We start from the raw sequence: 26,429 nt of genomic DNA on the forward strand, positions 1-26,429 counted from the left end.
TGATTTTTTGCAGCCAGTCAGAATGTAGCTGCCTGTCTCTTTATGCCTTTCAAACCTGTCAGTGACACCAACAGTCACCAGTCATACTGATAGTATTTATATCATTTACAACATCTATAAAATCCGCGGAGCATACTGTCGTACCATAAATGCTTTCTCTTAACAAGACAAACTGCTTACACGAGAGCATTAGCAGAATACCACGCACCACGCTGGTATGAACGTGAAGTGTCCTGCCTGTTCTGAAGTAGGTGGCTGCTGTAGCGGCAACAATGCTCGGCAGGCTGTGCTCATCGCCTGACAAGCACTGCTGTGTGGCAAACCTGTTACCAGGCGTTACCAATTGAATTAACAACATCCATGCTTTTTGTCTGGTCTGGCGTGCTGTGTACCCTTAATGAGAACTTGCACTTCTTAAACTGCAAAACATTGTTTAAATCAGATCTGAGCTATTGATGTCACTACAGGTAGTCTCTTTTCTGCCAGTCTGTCATCATCCATTTTCATCATTACCAGCATCAGGAGTTTCACTTGGGCCACTGATTGTACAAACGCTGCTTGCTTTGTAATCTTGGACTGCAAAAGTGTAACTATCATCGTAAAATTCAGCAGCAAGGTGGGCCCGGGCAAATACACTTTTTCTACAGCAGGGCTAGAGGGGGAAAGGACGCTTTTGATCTCTCTTTAAATCATCATTTTGGGTGCAAGCATAGTTTGCTCTCAACCTAGTCCTCAGTGGGACAAGCAGCGGGTGAGTTTGGAAGTTGCCGGTCTTCTCGGCAGCTTGTGGTAGGAATAGCCCATCAGGCCACCGGCAGAAAAGAGCTTCCTTCCTCTTTCTTTGAGGCAGTTTCTCAATAGAGGGAAAGGGCACCTGCATGAGATATATACAGTCGCATCAGAGTTATTTTAAGAAATGGTTAAAGGTCCTGGAGGGATGTTGGTGATGTGGTGCTTTGCTGTAGCCAGGATTTCTTCTTGCTCTGAAAAACTCCCCTTGAAGTCTATTTGGAAGGAACTTAATTCAGTGTCCCAGCACTCACAACCTGCAGTTGTTTGATGAGAAAGAAAAAGCTCTCTGTTGCCTAAAGATGAAAATTAGACTGAAATATGTAAATGCTATCAAAAAAAGAGACGTTCTCTTCTGATTCCTGTCTACATTACACTGGTGCGTGGAGCCTTTTCCATGTACACAAATAAATGGCAGGCAGGGGTATCCGTTCCATTTTACGTTTATTATGAAAGTGATTTTAACAAAAGTTTTATTACATGCTTCACTTTGAGCTTCAACATAGAAATCAAAGCTATTAATATACAGAGGCAAAAGGAAATGTATTTTCTTATAAGGTACATTTACAACATTTTCTACTACAAATCTGACAGTATTGTTAAAATACTGGTAAAGCTTAGACCACTGTATTTTATTTTCTAACTATCAAATTTTGTACAGTTATTCACTATCTGTGCTCTAAACTATCATGGTACATTTCATATGGAAATAGCTGTTTGTACATAATTTACATTGGTAATAAAGCTTAGAAGTCCCAGCAGCATCTACAAGGGTTTAGTTCAAAATGTCACTCTTGCCCAGTGATTTACACAGAGCAAATCGGTACAGAAACCAATATTACACTCCAGGTATTTTCCCCCGAAATCCAGTCTACCAGAAATTCCTGCTTAACAGATGATGGACATGATCACAGTGAACTTTATGCAGGTGAAACTACCACTGACCTTAGCAGCAGTTTTGCCCAAAAAAGGCTCTGTGATCCGATCCAACACGAGGTTTTATCACTTCTACTGCTACCTAGGAGCACAGAGATACCATACCTTTCCTTATCTTTATACTGTATTTGGGTGTAATCTTTTGAATTCCCTTTTATTTCTGAGTTTTGTGTTTTTCCTTATCCTAACAACGGAAGAAGAACTAGCACTAACTTTAAAATACATATTCTTTATATGTTATGAAAATGGTAAGCACTTCAGAATGACACTGGAGAGTCAATGCTATCGAAATGAGCTGGTTAAATTGCCCCACAAAACTCTTCCTGTGATGCCAGTGAGACTGCAGAAATAACAGGAGCAGTAATCCGGAAGGATGAATCTGACTACTGACCACATCCACCCCACTCTCCCAAAGTACCCTTTTAATCGTTGTGTTGAGTATCTGCTGCTGTCAATGCAAATTAACGGCCTTTCTAAGGTATAAAACATAGAAAACAATATGTACAAAATAATTTTAATTCAAAAAGTAACAAAAACAAGCTCTAAAAAAGATATTTTCACAATTATTAAAATAAAGTTTAATTAAGCAAAGCCACTTCTTTTTCTAGATATCGAGAAATTTCGCTAAAATTGAATTGCAATTGTTTGTATATCTTTAAACTTGTTATCTCCGCTTTCTGAATACAGATGGTTTAAATTATTACATCTAAAGGTACTTCTGTACATTTTACTCTTGTATATTACATATTAATTTTATAGATTAAAAGCTTAGTGATGAAACAGAATAAATACATGAAATAACAAACTGGAATTGTATATATTCAGACACTTAGATAACAGTTTTTTGACATTTAAGAGTTTATTTCCCAGTCTGTTTCTATTCAGATGAAAAATGTTACAATAAAACGTGAGACTTCTCTCTGAATCCAAGTCTCACACTGAGGAATAAGTTCATATTACCTTACAGAAATTTCCCTTCTTCCATAAATTCTTACAGGAGACAAAAGTCCTTTCCCCCCCCCCCCCAAGTGCTTACAACAGTCTCTCATCCTAGAAAACTATTTAATTAAAGTCTCAAAGTATTGAGAGTCTATAGTTACTACCATTCCTGTCAACCAGTGGTTTTAAACTAGGAAGAAAATGCAACTACTTGAACTCATGACACAGGTACAAGTAACTGCGTGTGCTGCTCATTCCCATCATTACACAGGGAAAATCCAGACCCCTGAGGTGGCTGAGAAATTTGTTGCTGGACTCAGTTTTTGAAGATTTCGCCCCAGCTTCTTTGTTAAGAGCACTCAAAGGTATTCAGAGTCCAGACATGGGAACTGCCACAGAGCAGTTAGGTTTTGCTGGCAAAGACCCGTCAGCAGTTCCTGTAGAAGAATCACACCACTACTTTTGCTCCTGATGTTTGCAACTTGTTATCCGCAAGATTATAACTGGGCTCTTTATAGATAAGACTGACCTGAGAAATCTGGATCTGTTGGGCACGCTTACAAAGGGGCACGGGGCGGGGTTTGGCTTTCCTCTTTGAATGTTTAATGCACGTAAGCATGTTTCTTGTTCATGTGGCATCATCCTTGCGTTCTGCTTACAGACAGAGGACTGCGGGTGAGCTGTGCTCTCTCGAAACCAGCTGACAACTCAGAACGTGGACTCTCTGAAAACTCTGCGGCCAAGCCTGTATTTATTTAAGCTAGTCTAAAACTAAACTAAACTTAAACTAAACTAAACTTAGCTTACTAGGTAAGCTAGTTTTAAGTAAGCTTGCTTACTTTTAAGTAAGCTTACCCTAGTATGAAGCTGATGTGTAGGAAAGATCAGTCTAAATCTTTAGTAGTTATAAAACACTGCGATTTAACTTTATTCTATGGGGCAGGCATAACGAGGAAATAAATTTCTTTTCAAAAGTTGGTCTTTAGGTAAAAATGTAATGTATGACGGAGGAAGGAAGGCAGGGCAAGAAAATGGGCTGAACAAAGACTTCAGCGGCTTTAAATTCAGTTTTGGTGAGCTAAATCTGCAGGCAGAATAAATCTTGCTGTTGTGCAAGATGCAGGTGGCAATCTATCAAACACCGAATCCTGATGCTTCCTGTACTGAAATCACACACACAGGCACCTTGCCCGCAGCAATCACTAATGAGCGCTTTCAAGAACGACTTAGGGCTTGATTAGCAACTTCTGATTGTTGCAGTCTCCTGGACCGCAGCAGGTACGCAGGCAGTGATTTGGTGGCACATGAGAACGTTTAGGGATGATTCACCACCACCTCACTAAAAATAAGTGCAGTATTTAAAGCAGGAGGAGAGGCTTAAAATGGTAAGTGCTACAGGTGCCGCTTTTCAGCATTTGCAAATTGAAAATAAAAAGCTCAGTTTGTGATGTGGAATTGGGCAATCACAAACGGACACTTCTTCAGCCTTCCTGTAATAACACATAGACATGTTGCACCTATCCTGCATACAATGTGTAATTCTGTAAGAACAGCTACAGGGCTGTATTTATTGAATATGTTTAAATGCAATATTTCATGTTTAGGGTAAAAGCCAAAATTGCCTATTCTGCGATGTATTGATTCATTTCATGAAGTTGGTTTTCTTAAAGGCGGCCATATTTCTCCTTGTATGGTTTTTGATTCCCAAATGTGTCTAGGTCTTCTCCAGAGAAGATGACATTCCTTGTTGTTGTACCGTTATTGTCTAATAGCAATATGTTCTCTGACTTCTGACAATGAAGACATCCTACACCTACATTAACAAACGAAGAGCTGAGCTCACCTTCTATTTGGTGACTGCCAGTTTCTGTAACTATAAATCTAGTGTGAAAATCAAAGCATTTTTAACTTTTAGAGCTGATGTAAAAATTCTGTGCTGTTGTACAAATCAGCTGAAATCACTTTGGACAGTCCTGTATACCACTTGTCATTACTCTTTTCATTAGAAATTTGCACATCCAAGGGCATTTCTATGCAGAGCTGCAAACATTCACACCTATATTTTCTAAATATATCACTTTTGAAACCCCTATATATTCAGAAGCATTCCACTGTATACTTTTGAAGGCCAAATTATGCTCTTTCTTTCACTGCTCTCAGCAACACAAAGTCTGCGTTTACTGCAGAAGTCCCTGAGCACCCCGTCCTGACTGTGGAGTCCATGCCCTGACATGGCTCCGGGGAATATGAGCTAACACGCACTCTCAGGTTGTCTGTCAGGACAAACTAGACAAAACCCTGGTTTTGTCTAATGTGGTTGTAAGTCAGGGCAAGTTGTACCAGAACTAAATGCAGCCGGTCCCTCCTGTATTCACCTCTCACAGCTCTACCAAGGTCCCACTAACAGTGGCCACAGCTGGGATGCGTCCCTCTTGTAGTCGCTGTCTGGCACTGGATTCCCCATGTAGCTAAGAACCTGGAAAGTGTTACGGTGCAGCCAGTGGCTTCTGGACTTGTAACGCAATTCCTTTCAGCCCTGTTCCAGAGAGGAAGTTTGTCCTCCTCGGCATCAGTGTCGTACAGTGGTATTATGTCCAAACACGTGGATTGTTAAGCAAAAATTTTAGCAAGGATTTTACTAAACTCACTGCACAGCACCAGGTTCCAAAGTTTGCTTACTTAAGTTTGAAATACTAAAGATTGCTGTAAATTGTTCAGCAAATGAGGAAGTTATTTTTCTCCATCTCTTTCATATCTTTTCCTTCATATCCTTCAGTAGGATGGCTGCAATCCTGACCCATGATTAGAATCATTCTGAATAACCTATCAGACTTTGAAACACTGTTTGGCTGAAGTAGCTTTTTAGCTATACACTTATACATAATCGAGTACCTAAAATGGTTTTTCCTTTTTTAAGATTTAATTTTTTTCTACAAATAACTCCTGTTAAGGAAAAAAATACATGTAACTTTTTTTTTGTTCCAGGCATGCACTGAATCTAGGACTGATGAGATGTTCTCCTTTGAACATCCACCTTTAGCAACCCATAATGAATATTTAATAAAAGTAGTTTCAACATCCTCACAGAAAGTTAGGTTTAACAGCTTTTAAAAAAGGACTTTTATGGAGATGTTAGATTTTGAAATGAGAGTTAATATATAAATATATATATATTAAAGAGAAAGCTCGTCAAAGACCTAAGATCCATGAGTGAAAAAACTGAGCTGTCAGACCCTAAGTTAAAACTGTTCAGGCATAGAAAGAAAAAATTATGCTTTTCAACAGAAAAGGAAAGAAGGCAAGCAAAATTACAAGATGGCCAAGTAGAAAAACTCAACAATGCTTAAGGTGTCTCTTAGAAATGGAATATTCAACCACTTGTAGCTACAAAAAAAAGTGTAAGAAGTTAACCATAACCACCCTTAATGTACGTCTTTGTGAGCATCCAAGGGTATGCCAAACTACAGGGTAGCTATGCAAAAAAAAAATGCAGTAAAGCAAAACTGCATCTTAGTCTTTTTCTGAAAGGATGTTGGCGTGATAGTTAATTTCTCCATGTAATAAACTTGAAGGATCGAAAGGGAAAATGATATACAGGAGGAAGGGACTTAAAAGTAAAGAGGCTGAAATACTAATAAAAATAGCTACTCTTTCATTGACATTAGCTCCTGGGCCAGGAAACAGCAGGAAACACAGGATTTATCATCATCTTAACCCACCCGTACCTGTCACTCTCTGAGGAAGGCCTGACCTCGAGGCTAGTGCTCTCTGGCAGACCGTACAGCCCCCGCGGCTGATGGGCACTGCGGTTGCAAATACGGGATAAAAGGAGGCGCTGGGTCTCTGCAGACTGCAGGGCCTGCCCTCCAACTCATCTGCAAAACTGTGTCCTCTTCACCCCCCCACCCGCCTCAGAGCCTGGGCCTGTGACACAGGTATGTTCCCAGCGCGTCAGAGATGGCAGATCCAACAAGAACTCCTCCCTAGCGAGCTCCTCTCACGTGTGTCGTCCTCAGGGGGAACCCTGTTGGTCTGCATATGAGGGGTGCCCACGGAAGAGGCGATAGCTGACCCTTTACTGGACAGCAGTTGCATCTTCGCTGATGATAGCTTTCCTGGAATAATGTATGTTGAAAGAGATTGTCCCAGAGTAAACCATTATCCAGTATTATAAAACTCCAAAAACTCTTCGGTTTGGTGTTAACGGAAGTGACAAGCACTCGGAGAAGTCATTTAATCATCTACGCAAAGTTACAAATAGATATGAGTAAATAGGGTGTGTGGGAGTAAAGATTTAAGCATGAATAATATTTACAGTAACTAAAGATAACATTACTAATGTACCCACAAATAGAAGTATATATTTATATATTTATATATTGTACTTAATTAGATGCTCTATTAACGGAAAGAAAAACGAGACTACTACTGTTGTTGTTCATTTCTCACCTATCCTATTGTAAATGCCTTCAAAGGGACCAACTGGTGTACGGAAATCCAGAGCTAAATCTGTTTCAATGAAGTAACCGACAGTGGCAAACCTCTGAAGAAGTTTAGAAGAGGACAGATAAAAACATTAGGACATTAGGGCACGGGACTCAATCTTATGTAATTCATAACACAAAATTATACATCTGTTTCTTTTTTTTTTTCTTTCTTTTTTTTTCCCTTTTGATTTCTACTTGGACAGAGGTTCCACTAAGCCACAAATGAGAAATAACAAAATTTAGACTGTTTTGTTTTCTTCTAAAGATTCGAATATAAACTTCAAGTGCAATTCAAAATCCGAATATTATTTATACTACATACTTCTTTCTACAACAGAACTTATCTGCAGGTAGTTTAATCAGATTTGAATAGATTCCTTCTTTGCTTTGACAAAAGTTATTGATGATGAAAAATAAAAAGCTGGAAAGAGTATTTTCTACATAATGTAATTTCAAATGGAAAGTGAAGATACACTAGTGCCACACAAATTTGGATCTTCAACTAGATGCACTCAGGGATGCACGATTTCTTTTGTAGTAAAAATCTCATTCAGAACATTGGCTTTTAACGATTATAAAACATTATAGGTATTCTTCAATATACAATTGAAAACAAAGACTGCAAAAAAGAGCCTTCAAATTAGCAAACGTTTCTACTATGGAGGAAAGACAATATTTGACAGGAATGCAAAGTAACCAAAAACTGAATACCACTAGACTATTTGTATGGTCGTAGAAATCTGGAAACTTTTGATCGCAGTAGCTTTATAAATGATCTTGGGAACATCTCTTTTGACTCTTGTGCTGTGTACTTGAAATAATTTTGTGGGTGTGCCAGTACATCAAAGAGAGCTTTAATCAGTTTCTTGTCCTATGGGAGACAACATAAATATTAGATAAAAATAGGGTTTGGATTTAGTGTCTGCACAGCTTTCAAAGTTAATGAACAACAATCAGGTCTTTTTTGCAAAACTTGATTCTGGGTAAAGCAGTGTAAGGAAACTACTCCATGTTGCTGTGGAGTTTTATGCTGATGAATCTTTCCACTGTGCCGGACTTTTTTTTGCAATTAGCGTTCCTGGAAGGTCCTGAACTGAGAGGGTAGCAGCTGGGTTAACCACAAACCGGCTGCAGAAGTCGGGCATTAGAATTACAAACTGCCTCTGACTGCCCTTCCAGCCTGTTTCACGCTGTTGTCCAGGGCCTTCCCTCCATGAACAAGAGAGAAGGCTGGTCTTCAGTGATGCTGAGCTCTTTAAGGACCTTCTCCTGTACCTTGGTAACGCCTCGATTCAGAGCCTCAGCTGAGCCCATGCCTGACCGCATACCCTGCAGCTGGGACCCGTGCGACCTCAAAGCTCTAGTGAGAGAATACTGGCAGGGCTGGGGCAGGGGTGGCCAGGGCAGCTGGCTGTTAATCAGTTCCTGTCCTTCCAAGTCGTACATTTACACGGCTGAATTTTGCCTTCTGAACAGCTTTTTTTCAGTTTTAATTAGTTAGTTGTTATAGGTGGCAGCCCAACAGCCTTCCTCCACAATTCTCTCCAATGTGTTGCTTGTGCCTTTGGAAAACTATTTCACGGACGGCTTACAATGCTACATTATGGTTATGTCTTGTTGAGGCAGGACAGTGATTTAGGTAAATACATTTTTTAATGCACAGGAAATTCTAACTTAATGACTCATTTAAACACATGCCAGACTGAGGCTGAAGAAGGCTCTTCAAGCAATAGGTTCTTCATTCTTGGTTGACTAATTTTTCTAACATACAATCTTGTTAGCATACATTTCATTTATTTCCTGATTCAGCAAAGGATGTACGCACGTGCTCAGCCCAGCTGAGCTACTGAGTTTGTGCTGCTCCAAATACCAGCATAAATCTCAGAAGACAGAGAATTTAGTTTGGGGTCACACTTGAGGTTTAAATATTATGACCCTATCAGGGTAATGAGACCTATCTTGGGAAAATATTTAGTAAAAGGAATTCTTGGTCAGCCTCAGATAAAGCAGAATTTTCTTACCTTTAGAATTTCTTGATGATTTTCTGATGCATATAATCGTCCATCTCGAACAATGTCTTCTATTAATTGTTGGTAATCCTCTGCAAAATAAAGAGCAGTTGAGTGACATCCTTTGGGAGGATAATAGCCAGACGCTAGCTAGACCTCCTCGTCAAGACAGAGCTGAGAAATGTAGTATCCAGTTAATTATTCAGTGTCTCTCAAGCTGCTGCAGTCTAATCTAATCACATTACAATTCTGTACTGCTTTAGGACAGAAATTTTGAATTATCCGTATAAATACTAACTTAGCCCCAGAAAACTACTCCCTCCAGATACTAATGCTTTATTATCTGCATTCTAGAGATGAAGAAACAGGACCAGGGATATGAAATAACTGTCAAAGGTTATACGTGAAGTCCGCAGCACAGTCAGGAACAGATCCTCGTTTTCTGCCCTGAGAACAGCTCTCATTTTGATTCCTGGATGACCAGCTTAATACAGATTTTCTCATCATTCATAAAATTGCACTGGTGTTTGGAAAACAGATGGACTAAGAGCTGCCAAAGGTATCACAGGAAAGTCTTTGTTTCATTAAAACAGAAATCATCCCAAAGTCCAAAATATACAGTCTAATGCATAATTTATATGACAAGCCAGACTGTTTTAAAATGTGGATTTATGAAAGTGATTACTGAAACGGTATTTCTTTTTGCATCATTGTTTTTCTCTGTTGGACTTGTGATTTTATTAATTTATCATTTTCAAAATCATGTGGGTTACCAGTAGGACCCCACGAAGGGGCTTCCTAAAATGCACACCAATTAATGGTATTCTCATTATGCATATGATAAATGCCAATTAACAGGAGTCTCGTTGAATTCAGTGGGATAAGGATTAAGTTTAAAGAATTCTGTGTCACTTGCTGTCCATCCTTAAAGTATTAGAAAAACTAACAAAAATAAAATCAGGCATTATTTCAAAGTCTTTGCAACTGGTTTTAAAGTAATTCACTGGACTAAAAATGAGTTACATGAAGTTTGTCCTCATTCTCTCCCTGTAATCAGTGTAAGAGAGATTCTAAAGGACAATTTTCTGTAATTCAGATATAACACAAAGAAGGAAAGCAATCCCATTCTCACCATCGTAAGTCACATAGGGGACCTGAAATCCTTTGCCACTGTTCCCTTCATTTGACTTGAACTGAATCCAGAGCTTCCTCGATCTTGAGGTAAATGCAATAGGTCTCTCGTAAGTCTGACATGTTTCATACGTAGTAATTGAAGTAGGAGAAGCTAGAAAGAAGGTTAAAGAAAGAAATGTTCTTTATAAAATAACTTTTTGCACCCTTCCTGATCTAAAGGTCAGGAATGTCAAATTGACAAGACACTTCTCAGCCAACGTATTCCTGAGAGCAGAAGTTTTTTGTGACAGAAGGGACGTAGTCTTTACCTGTCTATAAGGAGAAGTAAGTTTTTCCACAAAGGTAATGGGAACCCCTCTGTCCCACAGCAAGAAGCTTAAGTAGACAGTGAGGTGCCCGAGATAATTTTTGACATTTATAACATTACTGTCCGTATTACTTATTTTGTGTACTACTCTAGCACTGAATTCCAGGGTTCCCATATGCTGGGCCCAGATAGGTAAGAACAAGTCAGCTGCACCCCAGGCAGATGTGGTAACCAGCTCCTTACATGCCCCGTTTGGGGAGTTCATCTGACAGCAATAAACCACTTATCAGAATGTAACAGCCTGGTGTAGTGATTCTGACCGAAAGGCCATCGCACACGAGGAGTCAGTGATGCACAGAACAGTTAACCTGGGCGTGGCCAGGCCTGTGCTGCGCTGCGCTGCGCTGCGCGCCCAGCGTGGCCTTCAGGCCTGTGCTGTGCTGCACAAATCCCACGGCTGCTGGATAACCTCAGCCAGCTCGTGGTAACGAGAGGAACTTGCAGGCAGCTCCCACTGGTGATGGTGGTACTGCGTGGCCTTGCCTTCATCCAGAAGGGCAGCAAGAAGTGCTCATTGAGAACACTGTTTCTGTTTGACAGTAGAAATGATAAATAGAGTTGTTTCCTTACAAGAAAATCTTATAATAGCTTGAATGACTGAAAGGGCAAAATCTCTTCTATGGACAGGGTCTGCCCAGCACGCTGCTTGTGGATCAGAGGCCCATTCAATGCTACATTGCCTATTGTTCCCACCATCTAAAGGGATGCAAGGTTATCTATGCTATTCTCTCCTTATAATGGTAGCTCTAATAAATGGCATTTTAAATGATACCTTACAGAATCTCAGTGCCCTTCTTACTGGGATCATTAATGGACCAGCACCCAGTGCAAAACACCTGGCTGTAGGTTTGGAAAGAAAATGTCACTTATCTATACTGAAACAGAGCTAATAGGCTGGGCACCAGAAAGACCCCCATTTGCCCCTAACATAAGTAACAGATGGAGGGTGCAGGATGTCTTCAAATCATTATGAATGTACCATGAGGCTTCTCTAAGTTGAAATGAATTTCAAACAAAAGGAAAAAAATAGCTTCTTACCTAGTTCAAAAAAACCACTCCATAGCCACGGGATAACGAGGGAAAATAACAAGCGTAACCTAAAATCTGAACTTGCTAGGGCTGATTCAACTTTCACCAATGTTAGCAAAAAGAGACCATTTGAATTGAAAGGGATTTGGATTCTTGAAGTGCAAAAAAGTGGATTTAACTGTAACTCTGGAACTGCCATCAGTTTTTCCACAGTAACGGTGGCAGCTGACCACACATGAACTACGATAAATATTCATAAGATCTACTCTTATGATGCCAAACATACAGTGATCACAAATCACAGCTCTCATTTTCCAGTGCTGCTGTTTTGGTAGTAATTGGTACTGAAGTGGAAGTCAGACTTTTCCCTGATGTGGCTGGCTTTCCTTACTGTTGGAACTACGGTTTGGGCTTAGAAGTGCTTTGCTTTTAAAAAACTGATCTGGACAGATATCATTTCCTTCCATCTATAGTGAGCATGTTTCTTCTTCTGATACATAGAGATGTCAACACAAGCCCTCAAGGATAAAAAGTGGTGAAAATTGTTTTAGCAAATGAAATACACTGTTTTAGCAAGTAAAATATGCTGTTTTAAACAAAGCTACATATAAACAATTGCCTTTCAGGTTTGATGCTTGTTGGAGATTTAGCAACAGATCACCTACATAGGACTGAAGAAGGAGTGCATCTCATTGGTGTCTTAACTTCAGAAGTTGTTGAATTAACTTTGTAATCAAAGACACAACGCACCCCCCGCTCCACATAAAACTGGGAAAACTGGATTTCTTGAGGCTGTCAGGTGTACCAACCTGTGCCACTGCACAGATTTAGCAATAACTGCAGCGTATATATACTTGCAAAGGATAAGTGAGAGCACAATTTGTACAGACGACAGGAGATAGCTCTCCCAATATAATTTAGCGTAGCTTTGTTGACTCCTAGAGTGGCAGTGATTTATCCCACGTGATAACTGGGCCAGACAGAAGCCCATTAACTGCTTTGTGATTCAGCCAAGACACTTGAATAATTAATATCACTCTGTTAATTGTTATTGGTACAGTGTTCTGTTTTAACTTGCTGTGCCAGTTCATTCAACAATCCTTTTAAAAACACCGGATAGATGAAGACAGTCGTCCCTTCAATATGAAGGTTCCACTCAGTCAGTTTGCAATAAATATTTATATAACCCATGTCTGGCAACTTACCACTTTTTCTCATTACTAAAACATCGCCGCATTCATCTTCAATTGGGAGAAATATCTCAGGTACTACGATGAGTATTCTCCTCTTTGGGGGTGGATTTATATTCCAAATGCATTCAACATTAGCTGGGTAGTCTCCAGGATAGTTGGGCGATTCAATGTAGCCAGTATAATCTCCAAGTTCTCCTCCACAGTGCTGGTCTGTGGAGAAACACAAATTAGCATTTGTGTTAGCTGATTAGCTAATTTGAGGTGTTTTTCTAGACCTGTCAAGAGCAAGTCTAAACTCTTCCTTGTGGCTTTGGAAATGTATACATTCTCCAGCTGCCTCTTTGTTTAGCATGGAGAGCCTTTAAAGGAATACTTGATCTGCAGGCTGCTCCAACTGATTTGCAAAACCTTAATCTCTGGTGTATAAACTGATTCAACGCTTCATTCGGGCTGCTTTAACATTCGATTAAGGAACGAACACAGCTAAGTAAACATGATCCCATTGTGCAGGTTCTCACACAGTGGTTACCACTGAGACCATGCTGACATGCAGAAGGGATTCTGGTTTAGCTTCACTTGTTTTTAAATCTGATTTAGGTGAATGAGTGTGATGATCCTAATAGCCAGCCTTACCTTGATTACATATCTGCCTTGCTTTATCTTAGATTAAACCGGTTAATAAAGCATCTCCATTGACAGATCAGTTTTACTTTCTGAGTTTTCAAAACTCCTGTTGAATTTGCCACAGAAGCCTGATTCACTAAGTTACTTAAGCTTGATCTCTCTAGGCCTACTCACCCACATAAAACTAGATTTATGTTTAAATATTTTACTTAATCCAAGCCTCAAAGATTATGCAAGGTCAGAAACTGGCTTGAAAACAAGGAGTATCTAAGACAGCGAAGTGACAAGGGTGGTTTTATTTTCCAGGAAAATCATCAAACTTCTTCAAATTCCTTACAAATAACTAATTTACTCAAATTACATTAGAAATAATGAAGGGCTTCAAAGACACATGGCACATAATCAGAATAAAAACTTACGACAGACTTGCACATGAATAGTTAGTTTAGATGACATTACCTAATTATTATAGAAACGTTCCCTTAAATTAGCATGGTAGAGATGAAAAAAATTGCTTGCCTAAAAGAATCAGTTGTTCACAAAAGATCAAATAAAATTGCACTGGAATCCTTGGGGATGTTTAAAATGGTAATTGAAGATAGGAGGCTGAGTACTCCAAAACAGCCTATGAGAAGATTTCACTGCCGTGAGCGATTACCTGGCAATTGCAGTATGCATGACCATGCCTCCTAGTATTTTATAATTATTACAAAATGGCAGTTACTCCGATAGAAGATATTGTGCTCTACAGAGACACAGAGGAACATGCATCACTGCAAGACAACTTACAGGATCTGCGAAACCAAATGCTCTGTAGTTTTAACTTGTAGCTGGCACTCTGCCAAATTACATTACAGCTAAAACAATCATATGCATCAAGTGGTACTCTTCCAGGTCTTTTTTCCTCATTGTTTTCCCAATTTTTACTATTTCCTCTGGCAGTAGACACATGCTAACTAGGAAATACAGAATTGAAGTTCAGCCTGACAGATGGAGCCTTCAAGTTGCAGTTCAGATCTGAAGATACGCTTCGTCTCACAACTAATATAAATGCAACTTACTTTTGCAGTGCGTAACATTAGTGGAGCCATCAAAATCTGTACTTGTGTTCCCAGGGCAGGTGATGCAGTAGTTTTGACCAAACTCAGGCTGGTACGTTCCCACAGGGCATCGGATACATCTGTGTGTTGTGGAGTTGTAGTAGTGTCCAGGAGAACAATGAACTGTAAGGTGTGAGGTGTATTATTTTCAGAAAGTAGCAATCTTCAGTGCAGAGAGAACTTTCCTCTACCCTGGAGATACCTTATGATCCCCATTCTGCAAGATACATACCAGGCCATAAAAGGCAAAAAAGACACTAGCTCCCTGTATTTCCCATTACAAAGGACCTTCTAACTAGAATTATGTTCCAAAGACTAGAGCTAAACCCTTACGAACACGAGCTACATATGTCTCTCCCGGTATTTAATACAGTGGTTTCCAATGAGTTTGTAATAAATGGAAGCTGCTACATATTTACCTCAACAATAAAAATACCTTTCACAATAGCAGGAGAGAGGTTTCCATCAGTGTCTGTTTGCCAGCGCCAGTATGTCATTCCAGTAACTAAAGCAAAATGCACTTGGGCAGATTCCTTCTTCAGCATTTGCACTGGAAGTTGACATTACGGAACACGCAACGTGTTGCATGCTTACAGTTTCTGCCTAGCCCCTTAATAATCAATCCTTAACTTCAAATAATTTCTGTAGTGGTTAGTTTTTCTAATTTGGTAAATAAAAACATACAGGATGTGAAGGCTAAAGCATTGTCTAATGCAAGTTTGTCTTATTTCTTGCCACGCAGCAGGGCTGATTCACTTACCAGTTGCAGCACTGACTCCGTACCTGCCTATCGTGAAGTCCAAAGAAAACCATAAAGCCTGTTCAGTCTCCACAACCTCGGGAGATTGTTTCTAGTTTACAGATTTCCTGACCATTTAATTTAATCACACACCGTGTTTCTACATGCAGTGACTATGTTTGTTTTGGAGCCTTTCAAAGCCCCTTGGCATTGAAGATTACAAACAAAAGGGCAAGCAGTGGGAATATGAATCGTGGAAAGATTTTAAATTCACCTTTGGTTTCGCAGTCTTGAAAGGAAACAGCACCTTCATATTTGGTCACAAGCCCACCGCCACATGGAAAGCAGAGGGTCCTTCCTGGTTCAGGCTGGTAGGTACCAAGAGGACAGACTCTACAAGGTTTAAAACCATCTGAAGAATAGTGCCCAGGAGAACACTGCCCTAGAAATTGAAAATGATCATCTGTATTAGTGAGTTGACTTCTCTGGACAAAGTACAAAACCCAGTCGTAGTTAGCAACGCTTCCTTTAACTTAACCACGTGACATCACGACAGCTGCAGATCAAATTCTAATCTTACCTGCTGATTTTGTATTGTTCCTGTAACTGCTTCCTAAAAACACCACCAGTAAATACAACTAGTTTCTTAATAAGCTCTTTTCTACCTGTTTCTGTTTGGTTTTTGTTTTGTTTTGTTTTTTCCCCCCAGCAAGGGCTCTATTGAGATGTTGTTAGAATACTTTGTACTTTCACCAAGTCTTTCATCTGAGAATTTCAAAGCACTTTGTAGGAAAGAATGAAACTTTGCACCATAACTATGAAGCAAGTAATTGTTTCTTTATATTTCCATTTCATAGATACAGAAACAGTAGATCATGGGATTTACCAGACTGGATGGGACCAGTCCAGCACCCTGTCTATGAGAATAGCTGACACCAGCAGCTTTCCAGGTAGCTGTGAAAACTAGTGCTTGTCAGAAGTTCTTCTGCCAGAAAATGATGATTTGTGTAAACCAAAGCACTTTGTGAATGAGTCTACTGACAGATACAAGGTGGTTTCAAAACTTGCTCTCCAGGCAATTTCTGATAGGCGTTTGTTTGGTTTGCTTCTGGCTAGCTTGAGTACTTTACTCCTTGGCAACCTACCTGAGAATCAGGATGTCAAGTTTTTCAAGATTATGGCATTAATGCATATCTTCACACCACCCCAGCCTGGGCAACCAGCACTTTGAGATGTCAGGTGTTCCCTGAGGTTGCCTAATCCCAATACTTTGTAATTTATCTTCCCTGAGAACTGAACAGCAGGCAGAAACAACTGGCTTGAAAACCTGAAAGTTGTGAGAGCTCTAGGTGGGGTTGGGGTCTCTTAAGAACCCTGATACTTGCTGGGAAATGTTGGGGGGGCATCCAGTGTCTTGGTACTTGGCACTTAGGATGAACTAGAGCTCCTGAGCGAAAGCAAAGTTCAAGTTCTGTCCCTGCAAAGGTCAAACTCCTATGGACACCTGTGGGACCAGGATCTCTGGGATTTAGTTGCACTTCCATCCCAGCTGGCTGGAATATGACCATATAAGCTGTCTGTTGTGACACAGACCTCTGAGAAATATTATAATATTACTAATTTGAAGACAACTCTGCTATTGTTTTTGTAGCAAAACTGATCCATCTGGTCTGGTCCAGCTGGTCACTGGACTTTAACATGAAGGCAGTTAATGAAGAGTGGATTTGGATCTGGATTTTAGTGTGAAAATTAAGTACTTGTGACACGTGGCTTACAGACATCCTTTGAAAGAAGCGGTACAGCTGGGTTTTAATACTGCTAAATACCTGATGCTTTCAGCGCTAATATGTCTCAGTCCTTACCTGTATACAAGAAAGAGCTAACTTGCTCCCTTCTTGCCTTCTGTATTGAAATTGCAAACAAAATCAATCTGAGGTGATTTCCCTGAGAAATGCCCCAAATGACTAGGTTTCCTAATTGCGTTTTGGCCTTGTACCTACATGGATCGCATGTAACTTAAGTGTCACAGCATCTTATTCACTTGCAGCTACAACACAGAGCTCTACACAACAGGCACTTAACATCTCTTACATACTTGTTGTATGTGCCTCACCTGTCGGGGTGAGGATTTTGGTCACAGCTTACTTGTTACTACACAGGCATTACTGCTCCAGAAGATATGATGCAAAAAAACTGTTGATTACAGGTGGTGAGTACATTTCTAACAAAATCAGTGTTCATCAAAATACACTGTTTCATCACACACGCTGACACATTTTATGGACACATACTGATTTTGATAAAATCTTTGACAGGGACGTTTATGAAGTCCAAAGCATATTCTCTCTTGCCACTTTCAGAGAAAGAGAAAAGGGAAGAGTTGAGCAGAAAAACAGACTGTTGTGATCTGACAACAAACATTTTGAGACAGATCCACTCTGCAAAAATAATGAGAAGGGTTTCTTTTTGTTGTCGTGCAGAACAGTAATTCAAATGCAAGCCTTGAAACAAACCAGTCTTTTTCCTCCAGTTGTTGTGCTGCTTTGGTCAGTATACTATATTCAACCTTTAGAAACTCAGATTTTATTTTGATTATCTGTTCTTGTTGGATTTTGGCTAAATACAAGTCAACATAACAAAGATGCACAAGCAGTTCAAGAATTTTTCTCTGATAGCTCCTTCGTACAGTAAATCAGCAAAATCTACCATATGTTTGGGCTGGAGACACTAGAGTTATTTTTTTATTCAGTGGATGGGGAAAAAGTAGCAGTTTCTCAAGTGTCATTCATTGTGTGTTCATTCTAGATATCCTTGAAGGAAGCATTAATGTAAATTACATGGATGAGTTTTAAAGTTAGAACGTGCGTAGCAGATAGGACAGATTTCTTTTGAAGTCAAATAATGTATCTGCTATAAACTAGATTTTGCTCATCTGTAATGAAATAAGGTAAAGAAAATAATTAACAGTTGTGTCTTAAAACCTTATCTTGATCAGGTTACAGTAGAAGCATTAACAAACGGAACTTCACAGCTCTCTTCTGAAACCAGGTATTATCATCATTATCAACTAACTTATATATCATGACGTTGAGTCAGAGATGCTGCATCACTTGCCAAAAGCTACAGTGAATTCAAGCAGCGTTGAAACTTGCAATCATTAGCTCTGGGTCCAGGTTACAGATTCCTGCAGCATACCTATCTCAAAATTATGATTGCTGCCGATTAGACCAGGTAAACTGCATCTCATGCAAAACATTAAATCAGCAGGTTCATTAGACTCACCAATACCAGCCCAAAGCAATCCATCCCTTTGGCTCACAATATACCTGATGAGTCCTTACAAGTCGAGGTATGTCCAGATTCCATACCTGACTCGAAGCAAAGTGCTTTGCTCTGCTTGCTCATTTCCATACCATAACTCACATTGCTGCAGCAGGTCCCATCTTCTTGTCGGCAATGTCAGCGGATGGAACAAGCCAAAACATTCTGTGTACTGCTTGTGTGGAAGTGTGGAAGTGTGGAAGTGTGGAAGGCTCTCCCCTCTTTTAGCCTCCGTGCCTCACAGGCTGCGTGGCAACACCTAATCCTTTTATAATCAAATTAAACTTGCCTCCACATTCTGACACGTTCCGGGCGCCTGCTACTCCCTGTCCATCGTTACTTGGGCAAGGCTCACAGGTAAGTTGACCTTCCGTGTCTTGGTATGTTCCCGGTGAGCAAGGAACGCACTGATTATGTTCTCCGCTATAAAAGGTGCCCATGCTGCAGGTAACTGAGAAAAGAAAAGGGGAATCTACATAAGGACTTTCATTTTGATCACATCATTTGCCTTTATATGAAACACTCAGAGAAGATGGATCTCTTTGGCCCCACTATTATAGTGGCATATGTTTTGCATATGTTAGTCCAGGATCCTCACCTGACGTAAACACGCCCATCTCCACTGCGGTCTAGGTCAGTTTACATCAGGGTGAGGTCCTTCTTCTATTATTTAAGCCACTAAATGGCACTGTATTGCACTGAAGCCTTTATCAGACATATGTTGTTAACAAAGCTGATGCAGTCTTAAAACAGTATATTGCAGTTTAATTAAGACAGTGGTGCGTAACGTATGGGAAGTGATGCGAGTTTTTAGTTTGCACTAGGTGCATTTATGTGTTGGTTTTATGGAAGATGACTACAAAAAGTCTGTCGCCTGAGATCAGTTCTAGAGATTCCTCTGAGGGCAATGTGTCCCGTGTAATATTTTATGTCTCTTGACCTTCAAATACCCCAGCTGGAAAGCGTTTCAAATATAGATATGAATCCACATGCTTTTCTTGCTTCAACAAAGCACGTAACTGCATTAAACGTTTTTCTCTGCTGGATATAGGTAGTTAAAATGTATGGGTTTCTAGACACTAATAGCAACAGTTTTTCAATACAGTTTCTAAATCATTGTTCCTATACGATGAAAACAGCCTCTGAACCAACTCATTAGAGGCAGCTATCAGATATGCACTTAACTATTTCTTTTTCCTTGTAAATCACTTGGTGTCTAAAAGAAGCTAAAACAACAGATATGCTGATTTTGAAAGATGACTCTAAGCGATTCGAAAGCTTGCAGTGCTGAGAACTGCCATTAATAGGTACACGCTAGCACCTTGCCCTCAGTAAAGCACTAGAGCCTGATAACCTCAGAAAAGGCTTAAAGAAATTAGGTATTTTACATAAAGTTAAAATAGATTTCTACAGGGATTTTTTTTATTGGACCTCTTGAGTGGTAAATATATCCATGGGTCATGGATTATTTGATGGTGAGGAGAGTGAGGGAAGCGATATAAAACCAAATACACAGCATCTAGGCAAACACCACTTTACTGTTTTACAGATTTGTAGTTATGTTTTCATAAGATGCTGGGAGCAACTGGGAACTACTTGCCAACATTGCATTGTGGCAGGCCTTGATACATACCAGCTGACAGCATGGGAATATATGCATATATGTGCTGCTTTTGTTTTCCTGCAGTCATTTAGTGAACTCCCTTCAAAGTCTTATGAACCATCAGCAGTCCACGGACATAGGCTGAGTAGTATGGATCTAAATCGTCTGTTATCTCATAGATTTCCTGCCTGGCTCACTAGGGACAAGTTAATTTTGGATTGCTTGTTTTGGGGGATATGGCTGAACAGAGTTGTTGGGACTTACCGCATTTTCCATCCTGCAGCACTTGCCCTGTACTGCAAGCTTCATGCCCTTCAGTAGCTTTAGCTGGCTTCTGAGCCACTTCATATTCTGTCCCAGAAAACTGAATGTAAAATTGCTGTTTATTAATAGATTTCCTCAATGTTTTGATTGCAGTTTGCAGCTTCTGCTCCATCCTTTTCCGAACACAGTCAATGTTACAGGTGTCTAGATGGGAAATGATAAGAAAACTAGAAGCAATTGAGATTCATGTTTAAAAAGAGGTGCTTAACAAAAAGCTTAGCCTGCATCGCACTATGACACCTCTGTTTGCTTCACTGTCTTCTCCATATAAATCGTAGAAGCAGCTCACTGTATTCAAAATCAGGCCTTTTAAAGGGAGAAGAGAGTTCGCTGAGGTCCATCAAACTGAGTTTCACAGCCTGTAAGTGCACACTGAGTGCTGATATCTCTAACATTAAGAAATCGGGTTATACTGAGTGCACAGGGAGAGGGCTGCAGAAAGCATCAATCTGGCCAGCAAAATCAAGTTGGCACTGTGCAAGAATGTTGTACTCTGTTGTACAGCGTAGCGGTGACTGGTGCTTTGTGCCCTGCCAGAGGAATGGTGAACTTCCCACTGTGTTGTATTTCCAGATGTGTGTTCAGTTTGCTGCCACTAATGTTTCTGAATTTTGTCTGCCCATGCTTTACTCAGTTGATTAGGAATTCTCCCCACTTGCCTGACTGAAATATGAGGGACACAAAGAAAGGTGCTTTCTGGCATGATTACTGTTTGAATCACTTGGCTAGTGAGGTACCCCCCATGGACTAAGAAACCTGCCTTTGAGGACTGACATGTTTATAGAGTTCAGCCCACATTTTCTTTGGCTGGATTTTATAGCGTAATATTCCATCTCATTAATAACTTGAAGCAATTCTTCTTCCTGAAGTTTATTATGAAAGCATGAATTTACCAAATGTGTGATTAAAATGTTTGATTCTCAGACTAAAGTTTCAGCAACTTACATTTTGGCGGATATTTTTATCGTTGTTGTTGCGGAACTTCTATCTACTCCTTACGTTCTCTGTGCATCAATTAGCACTTCTGCCGTTCAAAGAAATCAGACTAAATTAAAGTACATGACTTAACTTGAGGCTTTGAAGGGATTTTGCTGCAGGTTCAATCTTTGTTCCTCTGCCTTAATTTCATACCTGATTCCTTTCAATTAAATCTCTGAAACTTTGTGTTTGGAAAGGCTGTTGAATGAGGCTTGTGCTAAAAGGTTCGCGTGGCAGCTTCATGAGATAGCATCAAAGAGATTCTAACAACACACCGAGGAACTGAATTCTGATTTCTCTCTGCAGGCAGATCTTTCACAAACCTGAGACTTCTTCTGACTTCATCTCCACTTCAAACTCTGTGGTGATATGGGACACTTCTTTTGATGGTGACTTGCGGCCTCGGCGTTTTTTCTTGGAGGAATCGCACTTGAGATTCACAAAGGTCACCTGGCAGTTGTCTGTACAAGGGAATTGACCTCCTTTGCATAAGAGAAGCAACATAGAAAAGAAATCAAGTAGCAAAGTAGCAAGTGACAGGCTAATAAGCGATCTCTCAGCTGGGTTATCATGAATGCAATGACAGGCTTCATAACATTTCACATGCGTTGTTAGACACCTCCTTCTCTCTGTGCAGTTTTGGGTTTGCTCATTTTGCTAGTGAATCCAGGAGGCAAAAATACAGCGTGGTGATGCTAAGCTGCGCAGCGGTACCTCTAATGCCTGTAATTTCCTGTCTCTTTTCTGCATAAGGTTTAGAAAGCTCTTTACAGAAATTAGTTAAGATCAGCAATACTATATACAGTCATTTGATGGTTAAACAAAGCAAGAGAGTCAATTTTCATAAATTCATGAGAGCAGCAGGCCTGGGACTAAAGCATAGCAGTATGAGCCTCTAGAAACTACCAGCTGGTATTCCATCTCTTTCAGCAATGACAATCACCAGATATCAAAGGTTTTAAAAGCCTTTGATTGGGAGGTTATGAAAATATATTGGAAGGCTTTATCTGAGGGGGAATCATAGAATCATTTAGATTGGAAAAGACCCTTAAGATCATTGAGTCCAACTGTAACGCTACCAATTCCACCACTAAACCATGTCCCTAAGCACCACATCTACCCGTCTTTTGAATATCTCCAGGGATGGGGACTCCACCACTTCCCTGGGCAGCCTGTTCCAGGGCCTGACTACCCTTTCGGTGAGGAAGTTTTTCCTAATATCCAACCTAAACCTGCCCTGGTGCAGCTTGAGGCTGTTTCCTCTCGTCCTATCACAAGCCAGAGGAACTGAATGCCCTCGTCAATTATGTGTAACCACTGAGGAGAAAGGCTACAATCCGTTGGGACTCAATCACATAAGCATCCTCTCCCTATAGACAGCAAGTTATGTGAAAAACATCCTTTTTGTGATAGGCGACGGACCTTCTAGGTCAGGGAGAAATTTCTAGCACTCAAGCCACCAGAAGGATTTCATTCCAAGTGTGTGCTGTATGATATAATCTTACTGTTAGACCCAGAAGTTCAGATGACATAACAAACACAAAGCAAAGCAAGCAAAGGTCAAGGAAATGCGTCCAAGATATATGTTCCCATGGTGACTGTATGGACCAAACCCCCCAACTTCTATGACTTTAAAAATGAGTCTGATAATCATATCATATTAAAAGAAAACAATACATAAGGACAAGGTAAGCATCCTGACAACTCGGACTTCTTTTAAGCCAATACTTAGAAAATTAGAGAGATAAATGTCTAGATTGCAGGGTAAAGATAAAATATGAGTCTAAACTTTAAAAATAAAAACTTTAAACCATTAGCCTTTTTTTAGGATAGCTATTGTTACTCTTCTCTGCTCATATATGACTCCTCACTCACTAGCAAAAGTGGTGGTAAGACAGATTCACAACAGAGAATATATCACCAGTAGACATTTGCTGTAAGCTGCTAAGTTGCTTTAAGCAACAATATGAACTGTTGCAATGACACCAATACTGTGTATTAAAATCCAGAAAAATTTTGAGTTTAATATTAAATTTAAATGAACTGCAAATATTTTAAGCTGTGGAAATGCACAGCAGTAACACCTGCTCGTTAATTGTCCCTGTCATGATATCAAGGGGATGGAGGACAAGAAATAAACGTCATGAAGATCTGTTAAATACATATCACTTTTAAAATCTCTTTTATGTTCAACTTTAAAAGTGATGTTCAGAACTAATAATACTAAAGCCCCATACCTAGTCATACGGAGTTTTAACAACATCTGATTACTTTGATTCAGCCTGGCACAAACTTTTTTTTTTTTTCATTTCAGATTTTTGGTAATTATGTCTAAATCTTCTAAATATTTTTTCTAACATCGTAACTACTCACTCCAACATAACAAAAGATCTAAGGCTGTGTAACATCGGATTTTGATTATAACTTTCCCGCTTAGGGGTTGTCTTTGCTGCTGCAATGGGATACTAATCCAGCATAAAGCAAATAAATAATAGCTTTTGTTTTCTTTTATAAACCTCATTTGGGAAAACTAAACCAAACCAAAGTGACATTGTTTCATGTAACTTTGCATTGGTCATAGCTTTTTTCCCCAGGATATTTCTGCCATTACCAATGCCAGAAAAAGGATCAGCTTAATTTCAAACTCATGTACTTTTGAACAAAAATTTTTCAAAGCAACTGGTGACATTTCAGCACTGTCAGATCCAAACCCAAGGCAGCTCAGCTGCCTGGAACCCAAACTGTTCAGCTCGAGTGTGAACCTTGGCCTGAACTTAAATTCAGATCCAAACATGAAAACCACTACTTTTTTTCCGTCTGCAGTGTGAAAACAAAATATGCAAACAAGCAAGCAAACAAACAAAAAATTAGAATGCTGTTTACATGTTAGAAGAAACCACATACCTAAACCAGATTGCTTCCCAGTATCTTTTGTTTTTTCTTTGCTGCGAGGCCGTAAATGGCACTTTGCATCTTTAATTTTAAAACGAGCTTTCTGCTTGATTGGAGGGGCTAATGAATCTGTTGATGTAAAGTAAAAAAGCTATCATTTGGGATGCAGACGACATGAAGTCTGAAACTTATTTTTGAAAACAGACTCAAAAGTCTTCTTGCGACATAGAAAAGAGACAGCCCAAGAGTTATACACCTTGTACAAGAGGATCCATTTCCGTAAGTTCATTTTTTCGCATAAGCACTTACTCTTGAGCCCATAAAGATCAATGAATTTGCTAGTACTGCACATACGCTTCCCCTCCAGCAGGCCTGCACATCTTGGTGGAATTTGGGTGAATTTGTCTCTTCCTATGAAAAAGGTTAATTGCCACTCTTTTTTCTGACTCTCTGTCTGTGACTTCCCATCTTACTTGTCTGTAGTTCTGCTCTTACTAATGCCAACCAGGAATGAGATTAATTTAGTGGAGTTATGCTGTTGGCAGTTGAAAACCATCCAAAGGAAACGTCTTTATTTGACTGCGGTCTATGGCTTGCAAGCTTTATTCTTCAGCTTTAAATCCAACCCAGTTATGTCTTACGACTTTAAAGGCTGTTATACAGCCATGCACTGCTCAGAAAATGTAGCTGCTGGCTGACTTCCTCACAAAGCCCATGGTGGAAAAGGCCAGGCCTGGGCCGTCACCTGCCAGCCGCTGCGGGCTGCCCATGGGACCCGAGCAGGCGGAGGGTGGTCGCAGGTCAGTGCACAGCGTGGGTCCCTCCTTCCTTGGGAGGGCCTTGCTGGCCCAGGGCTATGGAGGTAGCCTGCCCCTGTGCCACAGGCAGCCGCATCTGCTGCCGTGCTGCCTCACTCCACAGCATCGTACCTCCTAACGCATTCCAAATATATAAGAGAACTGGCAAATTGGAGAGAAGTACAGCAGGTAACGATAGGTAAAGCGGGCTGACACTTCCCACTGCTGGATGCTGTTTCAGCTGCTTCTAATTTTGCCAGACTTCAACCATTTTGAGCTGAACTTTTTTTTAATGCTGAGTATCAGCTTTAGGACACATTTTGAAATGTCTCTGCAAAAAAAATCCAGCCATTCCTGAGAACAAGATGAATGAAACACAGTACGTGCTCATAAAAGTCTCATACCCTTTATTATTGGGAATCCCCAGGAGGAGGATCTGTGCTCCTAAGGAAGAACTTCGCAGGTGAGGGCTGGGACCCAACGTAGCCTTCTGCTCTTGTGCTACCGATGGGCCCCTCTGGTTCACTTCCAGGTCTGGGAAGAAATGCCATTTTGATGTGCTCGCTATTGCCTTGCTGGACTATGGAAAGTAAAGTATTCTAATATTTGTCCTTATTGAATATATCTCAAACCCCCACTGCTCCTATACTGACCTACGAACACAACGCCACACTGGAGGGCAACTCCGCACACTCCAGCCCTCAAGGAGAGGCTGCAGAAAAGTGAGTGTGTGCATGATGAAACACCAGCTACCTTAATTCTGTCCTCGTGTAACCTGGGAGCTCCATGTCTTGCAGCTCCCAAATGGTCTGGGGGGCCTCGTCACCCACCTCCTAGACACCAAGGCCCGGGCGAGCAGGAGCGCACCTACCTGCGCAGCTGGGCAGGGTTGCGTTGCGTTTCTGCTGAGCCTTGCCTTGCTGGACGGGAACGCCGCAGCTCAGCGTATAGCTGTTCTCCGAATCTGCGGGGCAGAACGCAGGGTCAGCACGCGTGGCAACAGCCTCACAAAACACCTGCTCCCCTCGTCACCCCCAGCATTAACGTTCGGTGCTTGAACAAACTTATTACTACGGCTAAATAAGGAGACATTTTAAGTGCTAAACTTGGATTTAAATGGCTGAAATAGGTTGCCAAAGGCTACTGCTTCACAGTGTTGACTACAAGT

At 40.4% G+C, this 26,429-nt stretch overlaps 1 protein-coding gene across 7 annotated transcripts in view; it reads right to left on the minus strand.

The window, feature by feature from the left end:
- Positions 1-2,222: 2,222 nt before the first annotated feature.
- SCUBE1 (signal peptide, CUB domain and EGF like domain containing 1) overlaps positions 2,223-26,429 on the minus strand; it is a 227,516-nt gene continuing 203,309 nt past the window's right edge. For 4 of the 7 annotated variants that reach the window (XM_087766557.1, XM_087766556.1, XM_087766554.1 and 1 more), the window contains 11 exons: positions 26,133-26,225; positions 24,477-24,593; positions 21,896-22,054; positions 20,535-20,738; positions 18,957-19,118; positions 15,621-15,788; positions 14,569-14,730; positions 12,896-13,093; positions 10,293-10,445; positions 9,173-9,252; positions 2,223-8,022 (listed from right to left, as the gene is read on the minus strand). In XM_087766557.1, the coding sequence (XP_087622683.1) occupies positions 7,870-8,022; positions 9,173-9,252; positions 10,293-10,445; positions 12,896-13,093; positions 14,569-14,730; positions 15,621-15,788; positions 18,957-19,118; positions 20,535-20,738; positions 21,896-22,054; positions 24,477-24,593; positions 26,133-26,225 (1,649 nt within the window). In that variant the 3' untranslated portion in view covers positions 2,223-7,869. The remainder of the gene's footprint in view (positions 8,023-9,172; positions 9,253-10,292; positions 10,446-12,895; positions 13,094-14,568; positions 14,731-15,620; positions 15,789-18,956; positions 19,119-20,534; positions 20,739-21,895; positions 22,055-24,476; positions 24,594-26,132; positions 26,226-26,429) is intronic. The other 3 variants (XM_087766555.1, XM_087766553.1, XM_087766558.1) reach the window with 2 other exon arrangements.

Source organism: Nipponia nippon, unplaced genomic scaffold (assembly GCF_047370975.1).
Source record: "Nipponia nippon isolate SJK-2023a ecotype South Korea unplaced genomic scaffold, ASM4737097v1 scaffold_3, whole genome shotgun sequence".
NCBI classification, from domain to species: domain Eukaryota; kingdom Metazoa; phylum Chordata; class Aves; order Pelecaniformes; family Threskiornithidae; genus Nipponia; species Nipponia nippon.